The 23,244-nt window shown below is 45.1% G+C and overlaps 1 protein-coding gene and 1 pseudogene across 1 annotated transcript in view; both read left to right on the forward strand.

Annotated features, from left to right (window-relative positions):
- The window catches only part of LOC110292950 (phospholipid-transporting ATPase FetA), a 108,219-nt gene that overhangs the window by 75,934 nt on the left and 9,041 nt on the right, over positions 1-23,244 (forward strand). The window contains exons 15-19 of the mRNA XM_021160642.1: positions 774-817; positions 10,498-10,660; positions 12,491-12,679; positions 13,906-14,021; positions 21,346-21,510. Of these exons, the coding sequence (XP_021016301.1) occupies positions 774-817; positions 10,498-10,660; positions 12,491-12,679; positions 13,906-14,021; positions 21,346-21,510 (677 nt within the window). The remainder of the gene's footprint in view (positions 1-773; positions 818-10,497; positions 10,661-12,490; positions 12,680-13,905; positions 14,022-21,345; positions 21,511-23,244) is intronic.
- Positions 15,822-17,684, forward strand: LOC110292951 (FAS-associated factor 2 pseudogene; annotated as a pseudogene).

Below are 23,244 nucleotides of genomic sequence, written 5' to 3' on the forward strand. Positions count from 1 at the left end.
TCGCTGTAGCATTATTGCTCAGAAGTAGAAATATCCCATATGTTCATCAAAAGACATTTTAAAGTAGGCAATGAGTATTTGGAATATGATTTTCTCATCAATAGTCATGAAATTTGGTACCTGGTCCAACACGGATAAGCCTTAAGAACATTGTGCTTAGTAAATGGCCTGACACAAAAGGACAAGTCTTACATGGTTCTCCTTGAGTGAAGAATCTAGAATAGGAACAATCCACAGAAATGAAAGCAGAAAGGGGTGTCGAGGGGCTGGAAATGAGGGGAGTAGGGAGTTTCTCTTTGAAGTGCTTACAGAGCGTTGAGTGCTGAGTATGTGGTGGTAGGTGGCTCCTTAGCCTGCAGGAGGCTAGGGTGTGAGCCCCAGCACTGCCAAAAACAATGCACTGCAAATATATGGTAATGATAACTGCACAGCACTGCAGATGTAATTAATGGTGCTGAGTTTTAAAAGTGGTGCACACCTTTAATCCCAACACTTGGGAGGCAGAGGCAGGCAGATTTCTGAATTCGAGGCCAGCCTGGTCTACAAAGTGAGTTCCAGGACAGCCAGGGCTATACAGAGAAACCCTGTCTTGAAAAACAAAAAAAAAGAAAGAAAGAAAGAAAGAAAGAAAGAAAGAAAGAAAGAAAGAAAGAAAGAAAGAAAGAAAGAAAGAAAGAAAAGGAAAAAAAAGTGGCAGGCTTGTAGCACACACAATAAGATAAAAACTTCCCTTAACCCTTCACTAAGTCTCTGCTCCATTTATTTGCCAATAGGTTATTCCTACGACGACAATGGAGAGTATGTGCCAAAATCTCCAGTGAGTAATTACAGCTTCTTGTGATTTACATGTGGGGAGTCAGGACAGAAGTATCTTTTACACACTTCCGTCTCTACTCCTGAAATAATAAGATTTTAGTGGCCTAACATTTTTTTTAAAAAAATTATATATATGGTCTGTCTTCATTTGAGAAATATTTATGAAAGTTGTCTTGTCAGTGTTGGCTGTGTCTCTACCCTCCTCCTCCTTCCCGCCCCACCCCCCCCCCAATCTCTCTCAAAGCAATTCATGATCATTGTCTTAGTCACTGTTCTATTGCTGGGAAGAGACACCATGTCCCAGGTAGCACTCATAAAGAAAGCGTTTGACTGGGGGCTGGCTTAGTTTCCAAGGGTTAGTCTGTCATCAGTAAGGTAAGCAGCAGATAGGCATAGCACAGGAACAGCAGCTGAGAGCTTTACTTCCTGATCAGCAAGCAGCAGGCAGAAGGAAAAATACTGGGATAGGCATGGGCTTGGACATGGGCTTGGATGCCTCAGAGCCCACCCCAGCAATACATCTACTCCAGTAGGACACACCACACCTTCTAATCCTTCCAAACGGTTCATCTGCTGGGGACCAACCATACAAGTAAATGAGCCTGTGCAGGCATTCTCATTCAAACCACTGCATTCCACTCCTTGGCTCCCAGAGTTGTAGCCATACTGTAGTGCAAAATGCATCTGGTCCAGTTTCAAAGGTCCGCATAGTCTCAGTCTCACACTTTCAAAGTCCAAAGTCTCTTCTGAGACTCAAGGCAGACTCTTAACTGTAACTCCCTGTGAAAGCAAAAAGCAGACCACATGCTTCTAACATACACTGACCCAGAATATACATCACCATCCCAAAGGTGTGGAAAGGAAGCATAGTGAGGGAATACTGCCCCCAGGTGTGATGGCTGTAATCACTTGTCAGCTTGACCACATCTGGACCCAGGTGTGATGGCTGTAACCCATTGTCAGCTTGACCACAACATCTGGACCCAGGTGTGATGGCTGTAATCACTTGTCAGCTTGACCACATCTGGACCCAGGTGTGATGGCTGTAATTGGTTGTCAGCTTGACTGCATCTGGAATTAACTAGTGCCCAAGTGGCTGGGTACAACTGTGAGGGATTTTTTTAATTAGATAATTTGAAGTGAGAAGACTCACTTTGAATCTGAACCTTTTGAGGTGAGAAGATCTACCTTTAATACAGCCCATATCTTCTGCTGGCAGCCTAGGTAAAGACATAGAAGAAGGGAGCTTGCTCTCCTTGCCTGCTTGCCCTCACTCACTCCGGTAATTGCATCTCTTTGCTTATATTAGAGCCTACTTTTTGCAGATTCTGATGTACACCGAAGACCAACTGAGACTTCCAGCCTTGTGGGACTGTTTCTGTTGGTAGACAGTTGTCATTGGACTAGCCAGGCCACAACCTGTGAGCCATTCTATAAATGTCCCCCCTCTCCCTTCCTCCCTTCTTTCCTCCCTCCTTCCTTTCCTCCCTCTCCCTTCTTTCCTCTCTCCCTCTCTTTCTCTGTTTCTCTATCTCTCTCTAATATATATTTATAATCAGCCTGGACCTGTTGAAGAGCCTTCTCCTGTCCCAGGCCCCACACAAAGCTAGCAGCTTTCTGTGTCACTTGGTATATAGGTTGAAGTAACACACCCAAATGAGGAATGTCCTGTCTCTAGAATCCAAACAGACCCACTATACATTGTGATTCTTTCTTGGTGCTGGAAGGGGCCAGGTGCAATAATTTATCTTTCACTCTAAAAGGTGCTTTTCTAGTTCAGAGACCAAAAGTCTTCCATACTCCTCCAAACAACAGCATGGTCAGGCCTATGGCAGTAATATCCTATGTCTGATACTAACTTCTGTCCTAGTCGGTGTTCTATTGAGACACCATGATCATGGCAACACTCATGAAAGAATTTCATTTAATTGGAGGCTTGCTTACAGTTTCAGAGGGCTAGTGTATTATCATCAAGGCAGGAAGCAGACAGCATAGTGCTGAAGCAGTAACCAAGAGCTTGACATCCTGATTCACAGGCAGCAGGTAGAGGGGAAGACACTGGGTCTGGCATGGGCTTTTGAAACCTCAGAAACCCCCCCCCCAGCAACACACCTCCTAATCTTTCCAATCAGTTCATCAACTGGGACCAAGCATTCAAACATATGAGCCTATGGGGCCGTTCTCATCCAAACCACCACAATTTAATCATTATAAATATTTTTAAATGGGGGCTGGGCTGTAGCTCCTTTGGTAAAGGGCTTGCCTTATAAGTATGAGGATGTGAGTTTGGACTACCCACATAAGAAGCTGATGCAGCAGCTCTCTTCTATAGCCTCAGTGGGAGGCAGTCACTGGAGGTCACAGGTCAACAATCTAGATAAAAAGGCAAGCCCTTCAATGGAAGATGCTATCTTAAAAAGATAATGAGGAAAAAGAACTGTCCTTGATGAGGGTGAGGACTACATTTTTGTGGGTATAAAGACAAATACTTAGATTGTAGTTAGGGATTTTACTGGTTTAATAAATCGGCAGTTGTAGATTCTTATTAAAAATCCATGACTTCACTCATCCTGTGTAGTTGGCTAGGTCTCCAGTTCCAAGAACAGTGCTTTTTGTTGGGTGGGTCTTAAGTCCAATTAGAAAGCTGTTGGTTGCTGCCAAAGGATGTGTGCCCCTCCTGCACCCTTTGGGGTTACTGTGCTGTGCAGGCCTTTGTTATGGTTCACAGGCATCAGCTGGGCACAAGTACTGGTTGCTGTCCTCCTTTAGAAGCATGCAAGGCCCGTTCTGGAGCCCACAGAGCTGGTCCTCAGGGAGAATGCTTTCAGATCAGTTCCAGTTCAGGGGTCTCTGAACCCAGACTGAAATATATGGTGTCTTCAGTAATAGGAACTTGGAGAAAAACCACACCAATCAAATGCAGACTTGTGGAGCCCAGTTCCAACCAATGCATCTACAGTACAACTCAGTACAACTCACCTGACACCTAAAGCTAAGGATCATCACAGCCAAAGGTTCAGAAAGATAGAAGAGCCAGAGGAAAAGGGAGTTTGCTGTGAGATGGTCTCCTACAGTCTTACCAACATGACTGCCAGAGCATGAGCTGAATAAGAATAACCACAGACAAGCTAAAATGGATGGGCGGGGCTGGGGGGAGGTGGTAGCCAGGAGGCTTCAACCCTACACAAAGGATTATGGGCAACTTAGGAATTCGGGGAACAGGAGAAGTAGTCTTATCCAGAGACGAACGCACCAACTGGTTATCCAACACCAAGTGGCCATCCCTGAATATACATGGAAGTAACATGATGTATACAGACTTGGCAGATTGTACTTATGTATTTAAGAATACACACACATGCACACAACTTGTATGTAACATGGTTAATGAAAAAGAGCCATGAGTTTGAAAGAGCAAGGAGAGGTATGTGGGAGATTTTTTAAGGGAGGAATGAAATGGGAGGAAGAATGATATTTTTAAAACCAATTTTAAACATTTTTACATATTTGTATGTATGTGCCTACATGTCTACTTGTGCACAACATACATGCAATACCATGAAGATCCTCTAGAACTGGACTTAGAGGTGATTGTAAGCTGCCTGGTGCAAATACTGGGAGGCAAACCCAGGCCCCCTTCAAGAGCAGCAACTGCTCAAAACTGCTGCACCAGATCTCCAGCACACACACACACACACACACACACACACACACGGAGGGGGTGGCAGACAGAAATCAGAGTGTGTGTGCTCTTTCCAGGATCCATTTCTATAGGTTGCATCCTGGACATCTCAGCAGAGCTTGCTCCGCAGTATCATTGTAAGGTTGTGTGTATGTCCTAGTTAGCTATCCAACTCCCTGTTGTTTCGCATGTTCTTTTACCAGCACAGTAACATTTGGTGAGCTCCTTGATGGCCTCGGTCTTTATTACCAGAGAATAAAGTCCTGGCATCAAAATTAGCTAGACAAACTAGATAGGTTTGCATCCCACAATAAATACATGAAAATTACTTTTTCCCCATATCCTTGTTGATGTTAGGTTTTAACAATTTTTTAATCTGTGGATATCAAACTGATAGAAAGCCAAGTGGCTCACTATGTCCCTACCCTTTTCTGACTCAAGGTTTCCCTACATAGCCCAGGGTAACTTGAAACTTGTGATTCTCCTGCCTTAGGCTCCTGTTACTGGTATTTGGGACTTGTACCACCACACCTGGCATATTACTTTTAATTAATGCATTTTAGCTAATACATGAAGACAAAATTAGACATTTGTGAGATACAGTATAATGTTTGGTTGGGTTTTGTTTGTTTTTGTTGTCCTTTTGAGACAGGGATTCTCTGTGTAACAACCCTGGCTGACCTGGAACTCATTTTGTAGACCAGGCTGGCCTCAAACTCACTGAGATCCACCTGTCTTTGCCTCCTGAGTGTGGGATTAAAGGTATGCACCACCATGCCTTGCATAATGTCTTATATCTCCTCAAGCAGTTATCCTTTCTTTATGTTAAAAATATTCAGAATACTCACAGGGTGGCTGGGGAGAGCTAGCCCCACTCCTCACTTGCTGCAGCACTTAGGAATGGGATGGGAGGGTTAGAGTAGGGACACCCATACCTCACCATAGTAGAGGTAGCATAGTAGAACTGGCTCTGGTGGTGTGGGAGAGCTGGCCTCCGGGTGTGAGAGCGGGAAAGCTGGCCCCAGTACTGGAGAGCTGGCTTCACCCCTCACTTAGGCAAAGAGCAAGAGTTGGCCCGAGTGGTATGGGTGTGGTCCAGCTGGCAAGCTGACCAACTCAGCTACCACCCACACCCAGGGCTTTGAGTTGGCCCACCAGCAGTTTATAGATCTACCCCATCTATAAACTGCTGGACCATGAAGGAGCTGGTCCTGCAGAGCCAAAGCTGCAGGATCTCCATGACACAGGGCAACAACAGGATATCCAAAAGGAGTCCTGGTGAGAATCCAGCTTTGATAGTGTAGCAGAGGCCAGAGACCTTGAATAGACCAATGACTCACTGCAGTGAACATTTGCAAGTAAAGATGTGTGGGACACACTGTGACACACTGGAGCTTCTGTGGCAAGATGGTTTTTGTTTGGTTAGTTTTTTGGTGTGTTTTTTGGTTGGTTGGTTGGGGTTTTTGGGGGGTGGGGTAGAGAAGGGTGGGTGATGCAAGGGCAGAGGGTGGATATGAAGACATGGGAAGATGAATGGGGTTGGGATAGATAATGTGAAATTTGTTGGGTTTGGGAGTTGCCACACAAACCATACAAACACCAATCTAAGTTAAGCAAGAATAGTTTATTGTATACACACCTTAATACCGAATGTTCAGGACTGAAAAAAAAAACAAAAAACTCAGAAGCCAAATTTCGGTAACTAGTCTGATCTCAGGATAGGCTTTTTATAGGATAAACCAGGTTCAAAAGGTTAAAGGGCAAGGAGGGGAGCAGATGGCTTACTAGGTAAGTATTATCAGCTAACCTTGAGCCGAGTGGTCCTGGGTAAGGAAGGGGAGGAGTGTCAGAACATAATCATATTTCTTTTGGTTCTTCAGTGTCAGCCACAAACCCCACAGTGAGCTCATTCATACGTAGGTACAGGAAGGACTGCCAGTGGTCAGCTCTGACTCAAGATATTTTTTAGTCTTAACAATTCATACTGACCTTTGACTTGATGGGTCTTACATAAAAGCTTTGTGAAACGTCTGAAGATGAGCAAACCTCATGCAGAACATACAGAACAAAACAGAATATGTGATCAGCATGTCCTTGAGCCAAGTCACATCTCTGTGTCAATGACTGGCAGGCATGGTACTGCAACAATGTGAACTAGCTGTCAGGCATGGAACAAAATGGTTACAGCTATTTTGGGGAGGGGAGGGTTTAGACCATAACAAAATTCACAAAAATATTGAGAATGCCTTTTTCCGACTTTTTGAGATGGACAGCACAAGTTGTTCTCTCTAGTCACATTGATGAGCCTTGCTCCTTCCCTGACCCCTGCAGCTTAGTATTCTCAGCTCCCGTACAGTCTCTCATCATTTAACTCCACGCTGTGATTATCAGGTGGAATTCTGTGTACTCCTGTTTCCCCTCTCATCTCCTATTGAACACTTACTTACCTTTTAGGTCTATTCACAGAGTTATAAAATGTATGTGCACACGGAGGTCAGGGGACAACCCCCAGGAACTGGTTCTTTCCATTTGCCATGGGTCTCCAGGATCAACCTCATGTTGATGAGCAATCTTTTTGGCTCAGTTTTTAGTGCCTTTAAATGTTTTTACTCTGGGGGCTGAAGATATGGCTCGGGCAGTTCAGAGTATTCGCTGCTCTTACAGAGGAGCTGGGTTCAGGTCACGGCACCCACATGGTGGTTTACAACTATCTACAACTTCAGTTCCAGGGTTTCTGACACTCTTCTAACCTCTGCAGACACCAGCTACACATGTGCTCCACTTCCATACATGCAGGCAAAACACTCAAACACATAAAATAAAATGAATCTAGATGGTTTTACCATGTAGAGTTTTGAATTTATTTTCAAATTTATTGGCCTTTTCCCTTTGTGGGCATACTATATACTTCTAATCCATATAGTTATAAAATTATCTATCTCTAGTTGGTTTGTTTTATTGTTTTTCCCAGTGTTGGAACTCAGTTCTTATGTATGGGTTTGATTTTAAACATCTCTTCTTAGAATCTCCATCCCTGCCTTGAGGGTATCCCTCGTACTATCACTGCCCGCTAGACCCAACCCTGAGCCCTTAACCACCTGACTTAAGTACAGCTAACTTAGCTACCAGCTGCCATCTTATTCCCATCCAGCCAAAGAGCTGGGGTAGGGGATGGGAAAACAGCCTGTGCTTTCCCCAAACAACAACAACAAAACCTTCCAGTTGTCAGTCTCTATATTAATCACCATCTACTGACGAACGAGGCTTCCCTGATGAGGGCTGAACAGTGCACTAACCCTTGGGTCTAACAGTAAGTAGTAAGCGTTAGAGAAACTCTCTGTTTAGTTAACAGGGTCGTGCTAGTAGGTTCTCCCCTGAGGCCTGTGACCTGTAACCTACCTCACCTCAGGTTCCTGGCCCTGTTAACAATGCCAGACATAAATTCTGTCTTATAGAGCAGGCCTTAAGTCCAGTCAGAAGGTGGTTGGTTACTGTCATAACGTCTTTGTCGTTATTGCAGCAGTGGGCATATCTTTCCAGGACAATTTGTTCTGTACTAGCAGGGTTAACAGCTGGGTAAGACTAATGAGTATTTCTCTGCCCTAGCAGCATGCATAGCAGCTTGCAGCTAATATAGCTGCTAAGCAGAAGGGAAGCCTCCAGGCCAGCCAGCTTGATTTCTACTATCACACGTTACTTATCTAGAAGGAAGGATTTAAAAACAAAAACAAAAAACTTACTTGTATCACTTTCCTGAGCTTCAAGATTATGTGCACAATGGCTACTTGCATGACCTCTGTGTATCCAGTTATTTCACTGTACAAACTTCTGTACCTACTGAATATCCTATTGTGGTAAAGGACCTCACCTTCTATCCAGTGGGTCAATGGGGAAATATAAAATTACTCTTCACTCTTTTCTTTTTTTATTCTTTTGTTGTGTTATACCAATTCCAGTTCGCTGTGTTTGCATATTCATCTTAGATTTAATATTTGTTGTCAGTTCTTCATCATTTCTCCTGTGAGTCACTAAATCATCTCTGTTGGAGGAAATATTAAATAATCGGCCCCATCCCACGCTAAACCCAGCTATTCTCTGCCTCGGCAGACTGGCTGGCCATGCACTGGCAGGCAATGGGCAGCCTGTTCTTATCTTGTGGAGACTCTCTGACTCTGAGCCCCCAAATCTCTCCACCCAGCTCACTAAGTTCCCACTGGCGGGTTGTGGTAGGTTGCCACCAAGCCAGCCCCATGCTTCAAAACTCCCGTGGCCTTTTGTGGTACACATCAGGCAAACTTACACTTTGCCATGGTACCTTTCTCTCTGGAACCCAGTCAAGCTGCCGAATGAAGGAAAACACCACACCAACTTAGTTCAAAAACAATGCTAACTCAATCTCTGGGTGCAACAGCTAGAATCCTAATCTTGTAAGCCATATTAAATCTAAATCCTCTGGTGGCAAATCCTGGTGGATCCACCATTGAAACGGGAAAGCACTTGCAGCTACATCTTGTCCTCCCCCTTACCCCTTCCAAAAGCTCCTATCTCTCTCTTGCCTACTCTTTTTCTCTCCAACCCAGAAGTCCCGCCTACTCACCCAGTGATTGGTTCCTTCATTCTTTAGGGGGTGGTTCACAAGAAGTCACCTGAGAACATGACTCCTTTCCTGTTCGACAACCCCTCCTGGGAAAGGGGAATTAACATCAAAATACAAGAACCACCAAGGCCATCCACAACCTTTCTCCTAGCCAGTCCCCATTTCATCTTGCTACTTTCAGTATATTCTCTATACAGATGCTGGAGGCTTTCTGACAGATTTGATTGGTCACTTCTAGTGGAAAGTTGCAAATAACATGATAATGCAGGAGCTAACCCTTCCTCTCCAGCCTTACCAAAAGCCTGTTATTTCGGAGAATGTACCACTTTAAGCTGCAAATTCTAGAAATGCCTCAGGGGATGCTATGTAATGGGTTCTCCTAAACGTTTGAGCCCATAAACTTATAAGAGCTTGTCTCTTGATGATTGGCTAAGAGGGGCTTAAGGATCTGAAGACTGTACTTGTTTTGGCAAAACTCTTTGCTGGATGAGATATACAGAAGAGCCAGCTTAGCTCACTACAAACCCCCCTTCTCCGAACAATGCACCAAGTAGAATAGCTCTGTGTGTGCTTGGATGCTGGGGCCCAGCACAGGTGATGGTACAACAATAAAGAACTGGAGAAAGAGCTCTGAAAATTCTGATATGGACTGGGCAAGTATGCTAGCCTCCTGCAGTCGCCATGGATGTTGACAGCAAGGAGCCTAACTTGAATGGAGAAGAGAGCCTGTGTCTGAAGGACCAAGGTCATAGCCAGGCAGATAGTAAATCCACAGAGTGAGGTGAGGACTAAATAGAGAGACCACTAGGTGAGACCATGGGAGTTGGCGGCTAGAAGGGCCGGGTATGCTTACAGCTCAGACTATATTAAGTATGTAAGTAGTCATGCACTGAAGCTTGTCTGTGGCACTTCCAACATTCATCTCCAGCCCGTTTCTCTCTGTGGGATCCGGTATGATAACACCATCCTGTGCAGGGCCTTTTCTTTTCTCAGCCCCCTAAATCACACAGAAGAAAGCAGAAATAAGAATTTTCTCACTTGCCAGTTATTAACAGAGAGCAGTTAGTCCTTCATCCCCTCAGGTTTGATTATCAGATAGGACCTGGAAACTGGAAAAGTCAAGTTTGACGGGCACCACTGATTATTTTCTGTGTGCAGAGTGTGAGTGAGCAAGGGGTCCGCCAAGCCACACTTCCCTCAGGAAGGAAGTTTCTTCCCTGGTGCAGGTCAATAAGCAGCCCAGCTCTGCATGCCAGAATCCAGTGGCGCTTGCACCTTCTCGCTTCCTCTCCCCTTCTCATTTCCTTATAGATCTTGTCACATTCCAGAAGCAACCCCAGTGTGACAGTCTAGAAAATGTGCTCCTGTGGCTGAGAGCCTTGTTCCGGGATTTATGTTCCAGAAAGACAAGGTGGACTTCTCTTACAACCACCTGGCTGACCCTAAGTTTTCCTTCTATGACAAGACTTTGGTGGAAGCAGTGAAGAGTGAAGACCCGCTGGTCTACCTGTTCTTCCTCTGCCTCTCGCTGTGCCACACGGTGATGTCAGAAGAGAAGGTGGAAGGTGAGCAGGGGCCTCATGACTGGACACCATGTTCCCACATCAGGGTGGGCGGAAGGATTTGAACAGTCTGATCTAGGAGAGGTCTTTCTAACAAAGGAGCACCACCCACTGTGAAGTGCTGAATACTGCAAGCAGCCAGGGGAGAGTGACCTATTGGTTTAGGGAAAGAATGAAAGAATCAGTCACTGATCACGGATCCATCTGATCAGGCCTACTGCCTTTGACAAGGCTTCCTGAGGGCTGAGTTGAGTTCTCTTCTTATCCCTTACAATGTAAGTGACACCTCATGTCTTAGTTTCTTTAGTAACCAAATATGGCAAAGTCATCCATAAATTCACCCAAACTATTTTTTATAATAATAAATGAAAAATGACTGTTTATTCATTATTAAGTTTTTAATGTTTTTAAACTCTGTTAGTATTATTTTTAAGTATATGCATGTTTTGCCTGCATGTGTGTCTGTGTACCATATATATGCCTGGCTCATAGAGGTCAGAAGACGACATCAGTCCCCTGAAACTGGAGGTACAGGTAAGTCACCAAGTGGGTGCTGGGAATTGAACCAGGCTCCTCTGGAAGAGCAGCCCATGCATGCTTTTAGCTGCTAAGCCATCTCTCCAGCCCTAAGAATTCTTACAAACAAGACTTTAGGCTTCCAAATGAATCATATTCTCTCGAGTCAATACAGTTACTATTCCCAGTAACACTGTGTTTGGGCATCACTTCACAGTTTTACAATCACTTCTGTGTTTATCATCCATAATCCTTCCTTACAGCATCATCTGAGACAGGCAGATGGGGGGAAATAACCCCAGTTTTACTGAGGAAGCTAAAACTAAAAAGAGGTCCAGTTACTGAAATCTTACAGTGAGAAGGACAGAGATAGATAAGATTCCAAATCTCATGTCCGCTGGCCCTGCAAATCCCCACCCATCGCACCTCACTGGGACTGCCATACCAGCCAGCAGCTATCTAAAGCAGAAGGGGTAGTGCTTGTTGTTGTTCAGCAGATTCATCCAAGTCCGACTTAAAATTATGTTCACCTACCTTATTCGCAAAGATAGGTCTCTGGTGATGCTTTTTTAAAAAGCAGATGGCCTTCAGAAACTAATCCAGCACCTCTGTTGTAGACGTCTTAGAGAAGAGACTCAAACCTTCTGAGTGGTCAGCAGAGAAAGACTAATAGGATGGGGAGTCATTACCATCTCAGGGTGCACTAAAGGGGCCACACTCATACGTATTCTGTATTATTACTAAATCATCTATCCTATTGGGGTGGGGGTGTTCGAGATAGGGTTTCTCTGTGTATCCCTGGCTGTCCTAGAACTTACTCTGTAGACCAGGCTAACCTCAAACTCAGAAATCCACCTGCCTCCACTTCCCAAGTGCTGGGACTAAAGGCGTGAGCCACCACTGCCCAGCTATCATCTATCCTATTACCTTACATATTCAACTCAATTTTTCTCCACCAAGATTTGTTATTCTGAACTCAGTATATTTGAGCAGGACCCAGGAACTGCTCCTTGAGCCATCTTTACCCACTACAATTCGAGAGTAGCCAGCTGCTCTGCTTGTGTGTGCTACACACACCATTGTGGTGCTGTCAGACTAACCAGAGATGGTGAAATCAGTTGGAGATATTGGAAATGAAAATAGATTTGCATGGTCTACATAGCCTGGCCTTTTAGAGCTCGGCACGTAAGGACATTTTGAAGAATTATGTCATCTTCTGGGTTCCTTTATGTCAGCCACTGGAAACATGGTTTTACTTCTGGGTGGACCCTCCTTGCTCATCTCTGTAGGCTCTGTTGCCTTTCTCTCTCTTGTCAGGTGAGCTGGTGTACCAGGCTCAGTCACCAGATGAAGGTGCCCTGGTTACGGCTACTAGGAACTTTGGCTTTGTGTTCTGCTCCCGCACACCTGAGACTATCACAGTGATCGAAATGGGGAAAATCCGAGTTTACCGCCTACTGGCTATCTTGGACTTCAGCAATGAGCGCAAGAGGATGTCTGTCATTGGTGGGTGCACCCTCCATGTCAGTCAGTCTGTTCTCTTCTGTTCTTTGCGTACATTTCCATGTTGACATCTTTCTGTTTCATCTACACACAAATTCCTTCTCCCACTCACACGACTTCTCTCAAACATACACACTTTATCTCTCATCTCCTTTAAATTATCTCCTATGCATAAATAGGGGATTACTGCAAGTGCTATGTCCTTCCTCTAGTACTTCCGCCGGTGACTTACCAGCACCGTCAAGTTCGAGTAAGGACAGAAAATGAATCCATAAATCCTGAGCATGGCATAAGAGATGGGAGCAAATAATATAGATTGCTCTCTTCACCCTTGGATTCAGCCAGCTGTAGAGCAAAAGTATTTTAAGAAACGGTTGTGTGTGGCCTGAGTGTATAGGTAGGTTGTGAAGGACACGCTCAGCATTCACAAGTTAAATATGTTATATATGTCCTGAGCAGGTGTAAATGTTTATATTTGTTATTATTCTCTAAAGCAGGATTACAGCTACTTACAGGGATGTAACTCAGTCATAGAATATTTGCCCAGAGTCTATGAGTCCCGGGGATTGATTCTTAATATAAACACACACAAATATAACATTTTCATTATATTGGGTAGTATTAGTACTCTAAAGATGATTAAAGTATATAACAGGGTAAAGACAGGCTACATGAGACTAGCATCTATACAGATGCTCTAGACTATGCAGAGCTTATGCATAGCGCTGTATCCCATCCCTAGGATATTGAGAAACATACAATGGAAATTCACAACATCTGCTCTTTAACTTGGCTTTAGACTCAGACTAAGAGAAAACCATCCCTGGTGCTAGTCTTGGTCTGGGCCTTGAGACTAAGAATTCAAATGTGACAGGGTGTGGCAGTACATACCAGTAATCCTGCCAGGTGAAAGGCAGAGAGGAAGAGAAAGGATCGTGCGTCCCAGCTCAGCCTGGACTCCACAGCAGGTTCCAAGCCCCAGCCTCAGATAGTTGTGAGACCCTATCTCACAAAACAAAACAAAAACAGCTAAATAATATTCTGCATCAGAATCTTCCGTGGAGGATATTGAACTCACAGTAGAATTGTTTCTCCATCCAGTTCTTAGCCTCCAAAGGCAGCACAGAAACAAATGTTATGGGGAACAGGCTCCTGAAGTTCTTCAGAGAGCCAAAACAAATTAAACAGCAGGCCTGCGTGGTCACTTTGCTTAATTTGCTTATCTTTAGTTCGGACACCTGAAGACCGAGTCATGTTGTTCTGCAAGGGAGCAGACACCATCATCTATGAGCTGCTGCATCCGTCTTGTGCATCCCTTAGTGAAGTGACCATGGACCACTTAGATGTAAGTGTTAAGGTGGCAATAGATGGAAGCAGTGGGTGGTTCCCTACATCTGGGCACGTGACCAGAAATGTCCCTATTGTAGGGTGTGTGTTGACATCAGTTTTCTTCAGTTGGACAAAGACTAAAACTGTTTTATTTTGTTGTAGTCTCACTGACCACATTTCCAAATTCTGTGTCAAAGAATTATGTGGGACAAGACCCTAGAGGTATAACAAGGATCCTGTCTGTAGGAGCACACATAGCAATCAGAATAATTCTACGATTCCTGCCTGCAGAGGTTAAAGACCTGGAATTTGCTTGAGAATATGGTCTGCTGATCCAGAAGCCCTACTCCACAAGACATGTTTCCTTTAGGGCAAAGGCAGAAAGCAAGCTCCAGGGTATTTGATACCTCCCTCCGGTATCCAGTCCCCAAGGTCACCTTCCTTCTCTGTCTTACTCTACTTCTGCCAACCAGCATTTGGGATATATCATACTAAGAAAAAGAGTGGCAGGAAACCAGATCACTATACTCAGAGATTCCTAACCTCTACCTGTATTTGTAAAAGGCTAGCAGCTTAAGGAAAGATGCAAAGGACAGGATAGGGAAGAACAGATCAGTAAAATATTCCATAAAGTAGATTGTAGAAAATTCCGTTTTACTAGGCATTAACACAGAACCGGAAGCCAGAGAACAAATTCCCAGGAAACATATGAAAAGATGCTTGACATCACGAGCTATTACAAAAATACAATAAAAACCATGAAATATGACTTTTCCCTATACCATTTTGGTTCAAACCAGATGACCAGACCATAATATATGTCATCTAGATGTAGAAAAATGGAGCCCTCATACATTGCTGATAAACAGGTAAAATGGTATCGGCACTTGGAAAAACTGTCTGGCATTTCCTCACAAAATTAAGCATAGAGTTATCATATGACTCGGAAATTCCATTCCTAAAACTGCTTCCAGAGAAATGAAAACACATTCAAAGAAAAACCATATATGAATGTTCATAGCAGATTATTCATGGCTGTAAAATGGCTGGAGTGACCCAAATGTCCATCAGCAGATAAAGGAATAAATAAAATGTGCTTTTTTTTTTCTACAAAGCAATATTTGTAATAAGAGGGGGTGCAGTGCATGGTGCTATAGATGAACCTTGAAAACATGCTATATGACAGACGCCAAAAGATAGCATTTCCTGATGCAGCTTACAAAAGCTACTGAGCAAGAAAGTACATGCTGGCTCGGCTCAGCAGATAAAACCTGATGATCAGAGACAGGGCAGGGCGCACATGGAGCAAGGATAGAACCAACTTCCACAGCTGTTCAGGGATGTGGGGGCAGGGATGAATAGATAGATAGATACGAACATACATAGCATACATAAAAATGAATAGAACATTAAATGGTTTTTGTTTTTTTGTGTGTTTGTTTGTTTGTTTGTTTGTTTGTTTGTTTGTTTGAGACAGGGTTTCTCTATAACTCTGGCTGTCCTGGAACTCACTTTGTAGACCAGGCTGGCCTCAAACTCAGAAATCTGCCTGCCTCTGCCTCCTGAGTGCTGGGATTAAAGGCATGCACCACCATGCTCGGCGAAAATTAAATGTTTTAAAATGCAAACCAGAGATTAATGGTCGTGGGGTGAGAGTCAGGGTGACTGCTAGGGACATGTTTGACAGGAGTCTGATGGCCATGTGGTGAGCATTCTACAAACTTGGTGGATTCTAAACTGAATTGTGCATTTTAAACCAGTGAATTTTAGAGTATGTGAACTACATATCAAGTTTTAAAAACGAGTTTGGCAGGAGCGTAGAGGCGGCGGCAAAATGGCGGCGCCTGAGGAGCAGGATCTAAATCAGGAGCAGACCGAGAAGCTGCTGCAGTTTCAGGATCTGACTGGCATAGAGTCCATGGAGCAGTATCGCCTTGCCTTGGAGCAACATAACTGGAACATGGAGGCTGCTGTCCAGGACAGACTGAACGAGCAGGAAGGTGTACCAAGTGTTTTTAATCCACCGCCAGCTCGGCCCCTACAGGTTAATACAGCTGACCACAGGATCTACAGCTATGTTGTCTCAAGACCACAACCAAGGGGCCTGCTTGGATGGGGTTATTACTTGATAATGCTTCCATTCCGGTTTACCTATTACACGATACTTGATATATTTAGGTTTGCTCTTCGTTTTATACGGCCTGACCCTCGCAGCCGGGTCACTGACCCTGTTGGGGACATTGTTTCATTTATGCACTCTTTTGAAGAGAAATATGGGAGGGCACACCCTGTCTTCTACCAGGGAACGTACAGCCAGGCACTTAACGATGCCAAGCGGGAACTTCGGTTTCTTTTGGTTTATCTTCATGGAGATGACCACCAGGACTCTGATGAGTTTTGCCGCAATGCTCTCTGCGCACCTGAGGTCATCTCACTGATAAACAGCAGGATGCTTTTTTGGGCTTGTTCTACAAACAAGCCTGAGGGGTACAGGGTGTCCCAGGCCTTACGAGAGAACACCTATCCATTCCTGGCTATGATTATGTTGAAGGATCGGCGAATGACTGTGGTTGGAAGGCTAGAAGGCCTCATTCAACCTGATGACCTCATCAACCAGCTGACATTCATCATGGATGCAAACCAGACTTACCTGGTGTCAGAACGTCTAGAAAGGGAAGAAAGGAACCAAACCCAGGTGCTGAGACAACAGCAGGATGAAGCCTACCTGGCTTCTCTCAGGGCAGATCAGGAGAAAGAGAGGAAGAAGAGGGAGGAGAAAGAGCGGAAACGCCGGAAGGAGGAGGAGGTGCAGCAGCAGAAGCTGGCGGAGGAACTTGCAGGAGGAAAAGGAGAGGAAGCTGGAATGCCTGCCCCCTGAGCCCTCCCCTGATGATCCTGAAAGTGTCAAGATCATCTTCAAGTTACCCAATGATTCCAGAGTAGAGAGACGATTCCACTTCTCACAGTCTCTAACAGTCATCCATGACTTCTTATTCTCCTTGAAGGAAAGCCCTGAAAAGTTTCAGATTGAAGCCAATTTTCCAAGACGGGTACTTCCCTGTGTCCCTTCAGAGGAATGGCCCAACCCCCCCACACTGCAGGAGGCGGGACTCAGCCACACAGAAGTTCTCTTTGTTCAGGACCTGACAGACGAATGACACTTTACTGCCTCCTTTCTCCCACCCCAATCCCTAAAAGAAACGGAAAAACAAAAACAGAGAACAAGAGATAAATTCATATTATTATTATAATACAATATTTTTTTAAAAAACACTGCTGCATCCTATGGAAGGATCAGAAACCATGCTGCCTGCAAGAGTCACAACCTGCGTGCGTCCGTGTGCAAAAGGTTAGCAGTGAGCACTGCCTGCTTGGCAGACAGCAGACTCGCCTTCCCACAGTGAAGAGACAGCGGCCCTTGTGGGGAAGGAGACATTCCCACTGTTCACAGTCATTCTTGCTTTTGTAGAAAGTACAAATGAAACCCTCCAGCAGCAGCTCCTGAGGACCTGTTCCTCCCACTTCTGGAGGAAGGGAGGAGAGCCCGGAACAGACTGCCCACAGTTTATGAATAACTTTGTTTCTGTTTGCTTTGTAATGATAATGACCAAAGGAATGAGGCTGACTTAGGTGTATTTTTTTCCTTAGATTTGATAAAGAGCCGATGCCCTGGGCTCCAGGGCTCCGAGGCGGTGTAATAAAGGTGCCCTGGGCTCATTTGCTCATCCTTTGCCACTGTTCCTCTCCAGGTGGTCCCAGAGAGGTCATTTGGTTTGGTACAGTTTTGCCACTTGTGTATCCCATTTGGAGGAAGTCTCGGATTGTGACCCACAAAAGGCTGTGTGTGGGTGTGTGCTCACCTTTACACACAAGTACAGCTTTTCTTTGGCATCTGTACCAGGTGGTGGTAAAGGGGTCTGAACCAAAGGCTTGCAGCTCCTGGTTCCCCTCTGGCTGCACTGCTGCTCTTCCCAGCTCCCCTCACTTGACAAGCTTGGTGCCTTCCAGAGGACTAGCGGCCCCTTCCCGGGCTCACCACTCCACCTGTGGATGCTAGGCCTGTTTCAGTGCAAGTGTGATAACAGTGTCTAAGGATAGCCCCATTGCAGGCATGGCGGTGCACTGAGAGGCAGAGGCAGCAGATATCTGAATTCCAGGCCAGCCTGGTCTACAGAGTGAGACCCTGTCTCAAAGTAAATTTTGAGCCAGGAACTTTGAAAGAGAAATTGGCCTCCCAGCCCATGTGTGTTGGAAAGCGCATTCCGTGGTACCGGAGACAGTTTGCAGCCTTGCTCTTGCCGTGGTGAAGCAGCAGGAGCCCTTTCCCCCCTCGAAATGTCTCATCTGTGACTGAATGTTTGGTAGTGGATATGTGGTTGAGCCACGTACTGCCACATGCCAGTGCGTGCTGATAAGTATTCCAGTGTGGACTAGCTCAGCTGGTACAGGCTTGGCACACTGCAGCTCTCTGAAGTTACCGTAATCACTAGGAGACGGTGGGCATTCCAGTCGAGAGAAAGCATAGTTTGTGTTGGTCACCTCCAAGAGCCCTCTAAAGCCACTGCTCTCTAATAGTCCTGTGCTTCTGTCCTCTGCTGCTTTCCATTGTTAGAGGGAGCATGGTGAGGACGGAAGGCTCGTGAAGCTATTCAGAAAACCCATGACTATCCCCGAGGCCCTAGCATAGGGCCTTAAATTCTACCTTGGGAAATGTTAGCACTGCTAGGTCTGCTGGCACTACAGTGAGGTTGAGAGGACCCTCAGATGAAGTCTGTCTTGCTGACAGTGATGCAGAGGGACTTCCCCACTCCCAGAGCCTCCCTCCCAGATTGTAGTCCCTGCCTGTCTGTCTTCCTGGCACATGGGCATGTGGACTGTGAACATGTCTTGTTCACAGCTGCTTGGAGAAATTCTGATTTCTCCCTCTTAATCTCTTACTGTAATGTGTACCTTTTAATTTTATGCCCTTTGCCTTTTGATAACTGCAAAAGGATACTAGATGCCAGACTAATAAAGATAGGGTCCCCTGTTGATGTCCTGGAGGCTTGTGCTGAAATACCTACCCAGCCATGGAAGGATGTTCCTTACTGGCTTGCTTCCCCTGGCTTGCTCAGCCTGCTCTCTTATAGAACCAAGATTACCAGCCCAGAGATGGTCCCACCCACAAGGGGCCTTTCCCCCTTGATCACTAATTGAGAAAATGGCTTACATTTGGATCTCATGGAGGCATTTCCTCAACTGAAGCTCCTTTTTCTGTGATAACTCCAGCTGTGTCAAGTTGACACAAAACTAGCCAGTACAGCAATTCAAGCTGTAACACAGAGAAGCACAGCTTCTAGCCACTAAAACAGGGATCAGCAAACAGGTCACATATGCCACGGACTGAACTCAGTGGGTCTCTCAACCCATGGGAGAATTCAGGGTCCCAGTACTTAAGTGGGAAAAGAGTTGGAGGAAAAATGACAAATCGACATGAACACAGAGAGAGTGCTATATCTGAATGTAATGTCTCAAAGCGAGCATCAGACTTATATTACAGAAGAAAACAAAGAAGTTAGGTGACACATCAGCCAAGGTACATTGAAGTTATTTGACTCAAGACAGAGAAATGCATACATAAAGACTGGCAAGAACCAGGCAGTGTTTACAACTGAGAAAAGATCAGCCCTATCTAAAATCAGCTCTTCACAGGAGCCAGGTGAAAGGGCTGATACGCCTAGGTGCAATACTAGTCTATTGTTAAACCCACCACCAGGGGTCCCTTAGTAAATACCTAATTATGTTATTCCTCTGGGCCTAGAGAAAAACATGCACAATTACATGAACAATACAATACTCTAGTTCTTCCTTAACCCACAACCCACCTTCTTTCTACTATTTTGTAATGTAGGCTGCCATTCATGTCTGTAATGAGAATTCTAAGTTTACTATTTTGAACTAGCCCTGAGTTTTCTAGCTCTTATCCAGTAAAATACTGCAATAAAGCGTGCAAAACTCTCCATACTACAGCAGGGACAAATCTGGTCATAGGACACCAGAGACTCTCCAGGAGACGAGTTTCTGTGAAACTTTTTGCCTCAGGACTGCAGCCAAGCTTTTGGACTTGCCATGCAGACTTCACTGGAATGGGTGTGGCACACATAGAAACAGGTGGCGGGAAGGACTTGGGCATAGGGACATGCTAAGAGGAAAGAAAACCACACAAGTAGAGATGAGATGTTAGTAGGTTCTGTAAAGTGATTTGTCAGAGGGATTAATGAATCTGTCGCTGTATTGTCCTCTTAATGATATCAAACAGAGAACCAGCTTCTGCTGCTACCAGTTCCTTCTTAAGTCTCCTGAGATCATCTCTGGCCCAACAGGACAAACACTTAAGATTTGGAATTCCCTATGTGCACTGCCTTACACTGTTTAAGCCTGAAGTTAACATAACTGAGAAGCTATACAGGGAATAAAAGCATTTATGTTTTCTCTGATCTTTCAATGCCAGTGAATTCTCATTCACTCTATCTACAGTACTAATGTAGAATACTGTTGGTTTCAAGATCTTAGGACAGTGATCTGCTTTTGACCCCTTCTCAGGTAGACAAGCTCTGCTCTCTCAGCCAGGACCTGCATTCTCTTCCAGGCCTCCTTATGACCAAGGGTACCCCTGCAGCAGGGCTGCCTATGGCTAAGATACATCTGTGGCCAAGGAATAAACACAAACTCACCCAAGGAAGTTTCTTCTGTGGTCTTACTAGCACAGTTGTCTGTTACATCTCAGCTGAGCAGTAAGATGTGGACAGACTGCACGTATGCGCTATCTAAATTGTCTGTCATCCAAGAGAGGGCGAGGGAGAAATGGGTTGTGGATTTGCCAAAAGCAGTAACGCCTTTTGATGTACTCTCACCTTGTAGCAACTCCTCCTTAGTTTACTGTTCCTCCACTTTCACACCATGGCCACCCCCTCTGTGTAAGGGGCACATTATCATCACCCAAATCTTAGGAGAAAGAAACCTAGAAGGCTTGGTCTTTCCCTGAGTCGCGTAACAAATTCTAGGTAAGCTATAGCTAAAACCTAGAACCTTCTTTCTGAAAACATTCTCAACCTTGTTTGGTTTTAACTTTTAAGATACAGTCTCATTATATAGCCTCAGCTGGCCTGAAACTTAGGACCTGCCTCTCTCAGTCTCCCATACATGCATCCCTCACCTGGTCTTAGTACAAGACTGGTCCCACGGTACCAAGCAGGAAACCCTAGCTCACAGGCAGAGGGGCCCTATGGAATCAGTCTGCCAGTTCCTTATCTCAGCCTTACCCAGCTGAGACTTGGCACACACGCATCTTCATCTTCCAGGATTTTGCCAGCGAAGGCCTTCGCACCCTCATGGTAGCTTACCGAGAGCTGGATAAGGCATATTTCCAGACATGGATTAAAAAGCATGGTGAAGCCTGGCTGACTTTAGAGAATCGAGAAAGGAAACTAGCTCTGGTCTATGAAGAAATCGAAAGAGACTTGATGGTGAGTCTGAAGAAGCTCGAGACAAACTGAGTGCAGGGATGGTGGGGGTGGCACCCAGAGGACTGAGGAGGGTAGGCAGGCTCAACAGAAAGCTTGGAACCTTTGTGCCTGGGAGACTAAGTACAGAAATTCAGACCGATCGGACATGCCCAGAACCATCTAAATCCATCCTGAACAATTGTTCTGACTGAAGTTTTTTTAAGTCCTTCTTACCCCCTAAAATCTGCTCAAAGAAATGACATAGTCCGAGGCTGGGAGTGAGCTCAGTTGAGAGAGTGCTGACCCAGCACACACAAGGCCCTGGGCTCCTCCCTCAGCAGGGCCTGAAACTGGGTATGGGAGTATGCACTGTAATTGCAGCACATGGGAGGACGAGCCAGGAGGAGTGGGACCTCAGGCTCATCCTCAGGTACATAGCAAGATCAAGACTCTGTCTCAAAATAGAGGAAGAAAGGAAATGGGGAGGAAGAAAGGGAGGGAAGGAGGAATCAATGCAGAAGAGAAGATCTGAATAATGTACAGATTCAATAATTCAAAATGAATTACTGTCATAAGACAAATTAATGAAGGGCTGCCTAGGATAGATCTGTCCTACATACCAGTAGAGAAAATGAGCAAAAGATATGTGTGTATATGTGTACACACACACACACACAAATATATATATATATATGTATATATATATATGTTACATCTTACATAAGGCAGCTAATCTGCATGGTGAGGAAGACATCTGAGAGAATCCTCAGGAAGATGTCAGGCCAAGCAGCTGTCTAGCTGTGTAGCTGTGCAAGCAAGCTCTTCGGGCGCTGTGGTGGCAATAGAACAGACCTGAGCAAGGGCAGGCTTAACCTGTTAGTTAAAGATCGGAGCAGCTGGGACAGGGTGAGTGAAAGGATCAGAACAAGGGCCCTGAGACAGGGAAGATGAGAGTCCTCAGGGGCCAGTGTGCTGACAAAGGGCAGGAAGCCACAGGAGGATTCAAGCAGAGAAGACAGCTTCTGCAGTCTCCACTCTGCACACTGCGCAGAGCAGCTACCAAGGAGAAGGGCACACAAGAGTGCAGCACTTTGTTCTCTTAAAGAGCATCAGTAGAATTTGCAGGTGGATGGATTATGGGCATAAAAAAAAAAGAGAGAAGTTAAGAAGACCCTAAAAGGAGGTGTGTGTGTGTGTGTGTGTGTGTGTGTGTGTGTGTGTGTGTGTGTTACAAGACAGATCAGGTAGCTCTACTGTAAAAAGACAAATTAGTGACAGCAATAGTCAGTAGAGCTCTCAGCTTTCCTTCCTGTCTGCCTTTCTGAGGACCTAGCAGGAATCACTTAGTAGCTTGTCCATCTCCCAGTCTCAGTTTAGCCGTGGGGCTCAGCCCCACTTCAGCTCCTTAGGAAGAAAGACTATACACAGGCTCAGTGTTAGACCAACGGTCTTGTAACCCAGGGAGGTGGAAAGTTCCAGAAGTTTCAGATGGTCTCAAAAGGATCAAAACATAACACTTAAGGTCTTGTGGGGTTGAAGGGAACTGGAAATCTCTCTTCTAGAACTCACCACACTGGGCCCTGGGAAGAAGCTGTGGTACCCGGAGAGGTGAAGGGACCAAGAAACAGATGGCTTGGTATGGGCAGAGAGCTTCATATACAACACTCTTTCTCCAGCTTCTAACGCTGTGTTTCTAAATTTCAGTGTGTGGTTAAGATACTGTGGGTATTGCTCAGCATAGTGGTGCACGCCTTG

Source organism: Mus caroli, unplaced genomic scaffold (assembly GCF_978045245.1).
Source record: "Mus caroli unplaced genomic scaffold, Mus_caroli_1 scaffold_6, whole genome shotgun sequence".
In the NCBI taxonomy this organism is placed as follows: Eukaryota; Metazoa; Chordata; class Mammalia; order Rodentia; family Muridae; genus Mus; species Mus caroli.